Source organism: Mustela nigripes, chromosome 4 (assembly GCF_022355385.1).
Source record: "Mustela nigripes isolate SB6536 chromosome 4, MUSNIG.SB6536, whole genome shotgun sequence".
NCBI classification, from domain to species: Eukaryota; Metazoa; Chordata; class Mammalia; order Carnivora; family Mustelidae; genus Mustela; species Mustela nigripes.
The window spans coordinates 33,089,633-33,099,993 of NC_081560.1; the positions used below are offsets into that span (position 1 = coordinate 33,089,633).

Below are 10,361 nucleotides of genomic sequence, written 5' to 3' on the forward strand. Positions count from 1 at the left end.
GAAGACGTGGAAGAGGCACTTGATGTGGAGGAGTTTTAGAAGTGGGGGTGGGGCAGGCCTCCCAGAGGGATGTTGGCATGGGAACAGAGGAGAGGGTGGGGCACACAAGAGCAGAATGGCACTTCAGTGAGGGCTAGAATAGGCACTGGCTGAAGACAGCAATGGGTTGAGAGTGAGTATCTTATATCTCTAGCTCAAGAGTTTAGATTTTGGTCTAAGGGTAATCACATACAACTGATCATTTTATGCAGGAGAATGTCAGGAGAGTTTTGATAAGATCACTCTATTTTTTGAAAAGGAAGATGGATTGGAGATCTTTGAAGGCTGGAAGTGAGGCCCCTTAGGAGGCTGTGGCAACTAGCTAGGCAAAAGATGAAAATGGCAACAATCTTACAGCAGTGATTTTGGTAGAAATATCTTCAAATAAAATATATTTTAATTAATTAAAAAGATCGAATAACACATTATTTTCAGAGAAAATATAACAACAATAAAGAATCAGAATTGTTAAAGACCTTGAAGTCCCCGTCATGGAGAATCAAAGCCACATTACTCATTTTCACAATCAGCTGAAGATTGAAAAGTAAATGCATTCATTATTATCTTTATAGCACACAGGACCTCTAATTGCTAGAAAGTTTGTGATTTTTAGAAAATTCTTGGTCTGAACAGCTAGAGTGGCTTGCATATATATAGGCAAGTCTTCATCTTACTGAAGTCACAGAAAGCAATTAAATGGCAAGCTCCTGAGATCCTTTAGTTCAATTCTTTCATTAAAGGGGTAAGAAAACTGAGACCCTGAGATTAAACCCCTTGCAGGTGACACAGTAATGACAGATCTGAGACTGGAATCCAGATGCCTAATCAGGAGGGCAGGGCCCTTTTCACTGCACTCTAACAGCTTCCCAGGAAAGACATCTAAGTAAATCAATGGGATGTGGATGACTATTTGAAAAGAGGAGATTTTTAAGTTCTTCAAAACTATAAAAAGCATTTTAGAAAGCCAAACACCTGCTTTATTATTAGGGGCTGTTCATTTTTCCAGATTAGCTGATGGGAAAATCCGTGCCAATATCAGCAACTACTCATCACATACTCACTTTCCAAAAATAATTTTGGACTCTAGTCTGGCTTCGTGGTACCAGTATCCAAGTACATGTGATTTATATTGTTTTACTTTCTTATTTAAAAAATTGAAAACAGAAATATCAGTTTATTTAGAATCAGTAAGAGACTTTCATTTCATGAGGAAGATGAAGTATGATGGGCTTCTGAGCAATTCATTGTGTATACTATTCATCAAATGATAGGAAAATTTACAGGGAACCTGTTTATATGCTGGGAAAAGAAATAATTAAATTACCAATCCCATAATTTTTCATAAGTACATCCCTGAATGAGCAGTAAGTCATGTATTTTTTTCTCTTATGGGTTTTTAACAAGGTTTAAAAAGGTTCTTTATTGAACAATTTCATATCTAATGTAATAAAAACAATGAGCAAGTTTATGGGTTTTTAGAACGTTTATTATAGATACTCATCATCTATTTGTCCCACCCCCAAATAAAAGAACCAACATATTTGCACATGAAACCTGGATCCACTTGGTACAAAATTTCAGTCTTTGAAATAAAATAGTTAATGGTAAATCTCAATAAAAATTCATTTTGGTGAATAATCAATGCAATTCAGAAATAAGGAAATCAAACGTCTCACTTGTTAAAAGTTAAAAGGTTTGCTATATATTTTGGCTTTAAAACTTATCCACAGCTATTTGAAAAGATATGATTTATTTAAACTTATAACTTATTTAAGTGCATATTTTATTAATCAAATACTTTTGTCAATCAGCATATCCACATATTTTAAAAAACACTTTAAATACAACTATACAGTTGTATAGTTTATAGTATAACTATAAAGTAATGAGATTGATCTTTTTCACTAACATAATAAAATCTATGTAGTCAAATGAGTGGTAATGTTTTAAGGTAATGATCATGAGAATCTTTTCTAAGAATGCTACAGTGTCCTAGTGGCAATTTTGAAATCTCTTCTGTAGTTATCTTCAAACTGATAGGAGTTTCATAATTTAATCATTTGTTTACTTTGGCCCCCAATAGTATTCCAGTTAAATCATCCTTCATCTACGAAGATAGATACTCAAAGGAATGTTAATTCAGGTTCTGATAATAATTCTTAAAATTTGAGCATTTACGCACTTAAGATATGTAAATTATAGTAACCACTTATATCATAGACATCTTTCATATATGCCTATCATTTTGGAATAATGAGATTTTTAAAATAACAGTGACTCATAACATTGAAATAGGACTCTACAATTCAAAAGTGTAAGAATAATTTTATACTGTAAAACAAATCCCGTATCAAACGACATCATGAAAGTCTGTATCTGTTAGTCTCTTACATATATATATGTAGCTAAGTAGCATGGGCCCAGCAAATTGACAACTTTCCTATAAGTGTATCTCCATGAATCACTGTAGTTGAAATAGTACTTGAGTGTCAGAAATAGCCTTTAGGTAAAATGTTATTAATTAGCACCAGTATTACTTGAAGGTAAAGTGAGACATTAACAGGAATGCAGAATGCAAGTTAAATTTCTAACTATAAGAGAGAAAAGCATCTCCCAGATGAAATACCAATTAGATTTGAATTATTTTTAAGGTCACAGCCAGGAAAAGTTCAGTCATAAACCATTTCAGGATTTTGCCTGGAAAAGTTAGAAAAGCTTTGTATATTGCTCTTTTACATTCTATTCCCAAACAAGATATATATGCTTACATTATCAAGACAGTGCAATCTCACCAATGAAGTTCCCCGTGAAAGAGACATTTACTCATTCTATATATTAGTTCAAAAAGATAACAAATACAATAAAAGTACTTAAAAGCAATCTGATTAGAGCAAAATTTACATTAAGTACAAAATATACAGTAAAATGAAACATCTTATTAAATAGATCTGTAGGTTAACAATATCTTATTTAAAGGTACACATGTTCATGAATCTATTTTCACATTTATTTGTCCTATTATATTTCATAGCTCCCATCACCACTGCATGCTTTTGTTACTATAATTTCTAGGATCTTTGTATATTTTTTCTGTAAGTATTCCCATGACTTTATCTGCAAAGGTAATTTTAAAAGTATTACTTTAAGAGTAAAAAAAAAAAGAAATTCCATATTTTTACAGGCAGTTGTGCAAAAAAATTAAAGTGTTTGAGAAATGTCTCTTGATCTTTATAAATTCATCATTATAAAATGTATACTTTTGTACTAAAGTAAAAACTGTCTGCCTTTAAAATTAAGTGTTGCCAACCTACTGTATAATTCTGGCTCTAAAGTTATATATTAAACCCTTGACTATTAATTAGAAAAGCATTATTTGAAAAGATCTGCCAATAAACATTTCTACATGTGGTTGCCCAATCTTAAAAATTTTCTTAATTAGAACAGTTGGGAATGCTTAGAACAGAACAGTAGTGTTTTTACATTATGACAGTCAAGAAGTATTACAGTATCCAAATCTCCAGACTGGGGTCCAAGTGTTTAGTCGTGACTCAGTTGCAAGCTGATAGAAGAGAAGCTGCGTCCTACACTTGTACACAATGGGGCAATGACAACATCTGTTATAGTCTTCCATATTGTCTGCACCGAAGGCAGGACCATTAGGCAGGTCTTTACAAAAGGCATTATAATCCTAGAATGGAGGAAGAGATTTGTGTAAGGATTATTGGTGTAGCCAAATAAGGCCACTGACTCTTGTACATGCAGGAAAAGATATAATAATGGCCTAATTCACCTAAATCTGAACATCTGAAACAAATAAATAGTGACCCACATAGTGATAAGATGCATAGAGATATGTTGCTTAAAAAAATAAATAGGCATATAGATAACACCAATATTCTTTCTATAGATGGCATGCTATCTGAAACTGTAAAACAAAAAAATAAATGAAACGGTAAATGGATCTACCTGATCTCTGCCCCTAAACATTAACCTGCTTAATTCTTCATAATTCCCTGGAGTTCTACTTGATGGTAGCCTTTTCCTGTTGCCTCATTCCACTTCCCCACCCCTTGGGCCAGGCTGGGTTGGACACTCCTTTTTTGTGCTATAGTACTAAATTTCTTAATCCTTAAATTTACCAAGGGGTATCATAAATACATGGCTATACTTCTGTCTTTCCTACTTGCATAAAAGCCCCCCCCCCCCTTTTTAAGGATTTTATTTCAGAGCATGAGCAGGGGGAGGGGCAGAGGGAGAGGGTAAAGCAGACTCCCAGTGAGCAGGGAGCCCCATGCAGGGCTTGATCCCAGGACCCTGAGATCATAAGCGGAGCTGAAGGCAGACGCTTAACCAACTGAGCCACCCAGATGCCCCTAGAGTGGAAGCTGTTTAAGTAAGGACAATCTTGACCTTTATTAAAGGTTTGGGGGAAGTGAATTTAGCATTTTCATGCTTAATATTACTAATCTTTCATGGTAATTACATACACTGCAAAGAGCTGTGTGGTAGAGTTAAAAGAACCCTGAATTATGTCAGAACTCCTAGACAAAACAAAACAACCTAGACTATCCTGAAATTATTTTTTCATTTTGTCTTGTTGTAAGATAACTGCAAATCTTTATATCCTCAGCCTGATTAATTTTCTGTATAATCTTCTGTATAATGCTCTCTGTTGTAGTAGTGCTATTTGAGCACAGAAGTATCTTTGAATTCTCAGGAATTATTGGTAGCCTCAAAGGGATTTCTATTATTATCTGGATGGGCACAAGAAGTAAGGTTGATTTTCTTGGTTTGTTATTAAAATGTGACTTAAATATCAGTCTGTTGTACTTAGCTAAGGGAAGTGGAAGATCAGGTAACTGTCTGATTGATTGAGATATTTTCAGAATACTGAATATTCATAGGGACTGTGTACACATTTATGTTTATCTCATATTTTGTTCCAACTACTAAAGACTTAAAAGAAATTTTTAAAGAAAATTAATTACTAGGTGTTTCAAAGCTAAATAGCTGAATAGAAACCCGAATGATGACAGCTTCTGATTTCTCATCACATTACGTTTCTCACTTGATATGCGGCCTTGGGCATATCACTACAAATGAAAGCAGAACAGGAGTTCGTAAGATTGGCTATAAGGCTAACACTTACTGTGCACCCTTGAAATGTCTATATGATGCTGTCATTAAAATGTATATATGGTATCATCATTTATAAGTAGAACAATTTGAAGTCAGAATATATAGTATAAAGAAAACGATCTCAAACTGATGTACTCTAAGACTAAAGTTTAAATCAGAAAGCTTCCTAACCAAATCTACTTCACTGAGAATATAATATACTTTCCACTCTTCCCTAGGTTGAGACATTTTCTTTCTCATAATTTCTTAGATTTCTATATCCTAAAAGGGAATGAAGCACAGGACAAATGTGGACTTTCCAGTGCAGCTAAGTGTGGTTGTTTACATGTGAAAGCTCAGTTGATAGGATGTGGTAAACTGGTAAACTCATTTTCTTCAAGTTGTTGTTCTCTCACTGTGGGTCAGAGGATCCATGACTCAAATACTTCCTTTTTTTTTTTTTTTTTTAAGGTTTTATATATTTATTTGAGAGAGAGAGAAAGGGCGAGAGAAAAGGAGAGAGAAAGGGAGCACAAGGCGGGGAAGCAGACACCCTGCTGAGCAGGGAGCCTGATGCAGAACTTGGTCCAGGGATTCCTGGATCATGACCTGAGCTGAAGGCAGGCACTTAACCCACTTAGCCCCCAGGCACCTGATCTAAACACTTCTTAAAGAAATCTTATAATTTGTAAGATTATATATCCCTCCACTGGACAAAGCCCTTGGGACAGAGACTTTTACTTAGCTTTGTATTAACTATAGTGTCATATAGGTTGCATTGTCATAGCAATTTGCTGTATAAAAATTTCTTCTAGAAGTGAAATTGCTACTACTGTATTTCTGTAAGTTGGACTATCTATTTGAATTGCATCCCAGCAAACACAAAAGGTAAGGGTGCTCCAGACATATTTCTTTGATATGATCCCCTTATGGCCAATAATCTGCTGTTGCCAAATGGTGGTTATCTCAGTCGGAATGTGGCATGGTAGCAAAACAATCCACTGGTCCCTCATGACCTGTACTTCTGACCTAGGATCCAACAACACCAGACTGAGTTCTGGATGTTTTGTTGTTGTTTGTTGGTTTGTTTAAAGAATCTAAAATCAGATCCATTGTAATGATGTGATGTGGGTTGAATATCTATTACTGCATAGTTTCATACTTTGGTTCTCAAACTCTTGGTAATAACAACCCCTACTTCTTGCCAAAAGGGGGGAAAAAAAAAAAAAGAAAGAAGGGGAAGTGAAACAATGGGGAAGAAAGGTTTACTCAAATAGGTTTTATTTGTTATAGGGCCTCTCCTTGATCTGGTCTTATCATGTCCAGGGAATGTAATCCATTAATGATAAATCTATTTTATCAAGATACACACTAACTTTTAAGCATTTTTTTGTTTGAAGTAACTCCTCTACTTGTAATCACAGCTGCCTGATGATGAATAGATGACTGTTAAACATTAATGACCCACATGAATGTAATCTGAAAAACAAGCTGAGGTTAAATAATACATTTTATGTGTCTGAAAAAGAAATGGTTTGATGATTCACCATTGGAAGCATTGCACACAAAAAAACATCTTCTGTTTTTAGGCGACCCAGGTTAAGAGAAGCATCATTGGGTAATTGTAGCTTTACTTGTATCTTTCCACCATTTAGTAAATGAAAACCATTTTGTCTTTAATTCCTCAGCCAGTGCTTTAGGAAGCCCAGCTTTGTTGATTATAAATGCAGCACTCTGTATTTCCAAACAGCTTAATAGCCAACATTTCACAACATGCTATGTGGTTACTCAGTTTTTCACATTTTTGAAAGAGGTTACACGATTGGTTTTGGTTAATTAGGAATCCAAAATTTTATATGCTGGCTTGTGCCTCTTTTAAAAAAATCCATGTGCTAATAATGTCAGATTATAAGCAAACTATACATCTGGCCTTAGTGAATTTGCTTATGTATAAAGGCAAAGATTTTCATTCCTCCAACAGTCTTTTGACACTTTCAATATATTTTAGTTGTTTCCATCTTTAGTGACCAAATTAAATTGGTGTTGTCCTTTACTGATTTGGTGAATTTTTATTTATCTTTTTTAAAAAAGATTTATTTATTTATTTTTGAGAGACCGCCTACGAGCAGGGGAAAGGACAAAAGAAGAGGGAGAGAAAGAATCCTCAAGCAGACTCCATGCTGAGTGCCAAGGCTGATGCAAGATTTGATCTCTTGACCCTGAGATCATGGCCTGAGCTGAAATCAACAGTTGGTCACTTAACCAATTGAGCCACACAGGCATCCAGAATTTTTATTTACCCTTTAAGAGATATTTTAGATTCCTTTTTCTCTATGAAGGCTTCCTAGTGCCTCCCTCTTCCTTAATAGATTTAGCAGAGTTTTCCTCAACATCTACTTCTGTACCTAGTCTGCTACCCTGATATGCTGAATAGACTGAAGGCAGATTCTACATCTTACTCATCCTTGGTCCAGTGCCCAGCACAAACTAAGCACTCAATAAATTTATCAGGTTGAGCTAACTAGCTAAGTAACTGAAAGAAATTGAATTGATTTACAAGGTAAAGGGGAATTGAGAATAATTCTGTAACTTCTAACAATGAACACAACATGTGTTAGGGTGTGGCAATACCGTAAGAAGTGACTAAGAAAGACATGGAGGCATTGAGGATTATACATTTTGCCAGGACTGGCCTAAAGCACAATCTTGACAACTGTTGCAATACAGGGGATGATCAGAATGTTCTTTCCCTCAACACAAGGTGGATATCTTTTTAAACAATGTAACATTTTCTTTTAAAAATTTTTAATGCTTAAAATGTTCTCCAAAGTTTTATGATGCACTTTGAGTGTGAATAAAGTTACTCAAAACAGCCTATTAATGCCCAGGAGGTTTCATACTTCAAGTTGATGCCACTCCCTATGTTGTCTCATAGGTGAAAAAGTAATTTGGAGGCCTTCTCATTTCATTATCCTGCAGCTTGACTTTTCATTCATTTCTGCTGGGGGCCCCTCACCTTAATTGCACACACACAGGGTCACATTCTTGCCATCTGCTACTGTCAGGATTGGACAGCCCCTCCATAGCATTTCTTAACCAGGTCTGATACCCCTGTTCAATTATACTGTCACTGGCAGTCTGCTCAGAGATCACTTTTGTTTAGCTCAAGCACAGGTGGTGACTGAATAAATGGTGATGATAGAAGTAAGAGCCTAGCCCAGAACCACTGGCACAAGTCCTAACTTGTTCTATAAGAGAACAGTCTGTGGCAGGAAGCATGACCTCCAGGTCTCTACCTCCATAGTCAGCGGGGCCTTATTAACATCAGAAGGAAAATCACACCCAAGGGCAGAGGGACGTTACTTCTGTTTAAACTCCTAACCTAACCTATGATTCTCGAAAAAGCACACTGCCCTTCAAGGCCTCCCATTTCTTGCTACTGTGGCGAGCTGATGCGTGTTCTTCTTGCAAGCAGGCCTTGGGAGAAGGGGAGTGCAGGGGGCAGGTGGCAAAGAACATTTCTACGTTTCAGAAAGTCGGTCCACCCCGGTGTGCCCTTCTCACCAGATGTGCAGACAGCTGAGGATGGCAAAGAGAATTCCTGCAGCGAAGGCCATGGGGATAGCCAGGAAAAATGTCAGGAACTTGTAGATCACGTATTTGCTTATTTCAAAGAGGGCATGGCTGCAAATCCACACTTTGTCAAAGGAGTGTGTAGTCACCGGCTCTGCAATCACATCCTCGAAGCCCACCTGCAAGACACAGGAACACCCTACTGTCACCCAACCCGCAGCCCCCGGAACCAGGAGTGCTCGGATAGAAGAAGCGAGAAGGAAGGAGCTGGCTGGGTCGCCTACCTTCTCTTAGGGTGAGGTTGGACATACAAGAATTTGGCTAAGAATTCCAAGTTACACAGGTGGCCCCAAGGCCTGTGAATTCCGGGTCTCGGACCCCGCGGGGCTGACCCAGTGTTGAGGGTGGGGGTTGGGGTGCGGGCAGGGGTAGAGGAGGCACCCATGCCCTCAAGCCTTGGCGGGGCCCAGGTTACGGCCCGCCCCAGGCTTCTTCACCTTGAGATGCGAGTTGAGCCGGTGGGGATCCCGATCGGAGCCCGAGTCCGCGAACTTATCCAGGTCCGCGTAGTCGACGCCGCTATGGCGGCTGTAGGCATCGTCGTCCATGAAGAGCTGGACGTCTGCTTTCTCGGTCTCCAGCCCCATCGCGGCGCTCAGTGCGCGGCGGCGGCGGCGGCGGCGGCGGCGGCTGCAACCCGGCCTGCGCTGCCTCCCCTTCCCGTCGCGCCCGGCTCCGCCCCGCCTCGCCTCTACCCTTGCGGCCCGGGCGGCGGCTGCTTCCCGCGGCGGGCTACCACTCCCGGTGGGGGCCCAACCCGACCCGAGCCCCGCCTCGCTGCCCGGGCTGAGGGGCGGGAACAGGACGCAGCCTGAGAGGTGGCTCCCACCCAGAGTCCCGCCGCCGCGTTTCGGCCTGCTCCATGTCTGCCTCCCGGTTGGGAATCATCCCAGCAGGCACGTTCCGGCCCTGCCCAGGCGGGCGAAGCGTGCCCTGGGGACGAGGACCCGTTTCCCGTGGCCACTGAGGAGCCGGAGAGCCCCCTGGGTCTTATCGCTTGAAGCTCAGAACTGAGACTTTTAAGAGCTGCCCAGGAATGATGGACTTAGTGCAGGGACGCCGCTAGGTGTTTAAGGGCGCAGGTATAGAATCACAACGTTTGCCTTAACCTCCCTGCTGTACCCTTGACTTGTGTGCTCGGGACCTCAGCTACCTCCGTGTAAAATGGGAGCAACTGGGAACGCCCGGGTGGCTCTGGTCATGATCCCAGGGTTCTGCTCAGCAGAGAGCCTGCTTCGCTCTCTGTCCCTAACCCCTGTTCGTGCACCCACTCTCTCCCGTCTCCCCCAAATAAATACATAAAAGTCTTTTTAAAGACTCGGAGCAATTGTTCCTGCTTCACAGAGTTGTCGCTTGAGAATTAAATTCCTGTAAAACTCTTACGTGGTCTTAACACACAGGACATACCTGACTGCCAGGCAATCCCACAAGTGCTTGAGGATCCAGGAAGCATGTCAGCGCTTCAGCTTTCTCTGAGCCCACAGATGTGGGAGCCTGCTGGAGGCAAGGTGAGGAAATAGAGTCGGTTTGGTGAGCTCCCTCCCTGTCCAGGAGTCTGCACTCTCAGAGCA

The 10,361-nt window shown here is 39.8% G+C and overlaps 1 protein-coding gene across 2 annotated transcripts; it reads right to left on the reverse strand.

Moving 5' to 3' along the window:
• Positions 1 to 1,503: 1,503 nt before the first annotated feature.
• On the reverse strand, positions 1,504 to 10,054 carry CAV2 (caveolin 2). 2 transcript variants are annotated; one of them, XM_059396527.1, is made up of 3 exons: positions 9,228 to 9,708; positions 8,722 to 8,909; positions 1,504 to 3,727 (listed from the first exon to the last, which is right to left on the reverse strand). In XM_059396527.1, the coding sequence occupies exons 1-3, from the start codon at positions 9,375 to 9,377 to the stop codon at positions 3,577 to 3,579; spliced, it is 489 nt and encodes a 162-aa protein (XP_059252510.1). In that variant the 5' UTR covers positions 9,378 to 9,708; the 3' UTR covers positions 1,504 to 3,576. The 2 variants fall into 2 exon arrangements, with proteins under 2 accessions (XP_059252510.1, XP_059252511.1); XM_059396528.1 differs by lacking the exon at positions 8,722 to 8,909 and having other exon boundaries at positions 9,228 to 10,054.
• Between the last annotated feature and the right edge of the window lie 307 nt (positions 10,055 to 10,361).

What these genes read in the sequence shown, in the direction of transcription:
- CAV2 (XM_059396527.1), bottom strand. Translation starts at nt 9,377, where the DNA reads ATGGGGCTGGAGACCGAGAAAGCAGACGTCCAGCTCTTCATGGACGAC. An exon ending in GGCTCAACTCGCATCTCAAG is followed by an intron (nt 8,910 to 9,227) that starts GTGAAGAAGCCT and finishes TGTGTCTTGCAG; the next exon opens with GTGGGCTTCGAGGATGTGAT. An exon ending in CTCAGCTGTCTGCACATCTG is followed by an intron (nt 3,728 to 8,721) that starts GTGAGAAGGGCA and finishes CCTCCATTCTAG; the next exon opens with GATTATAATGCCTTTTGTAA.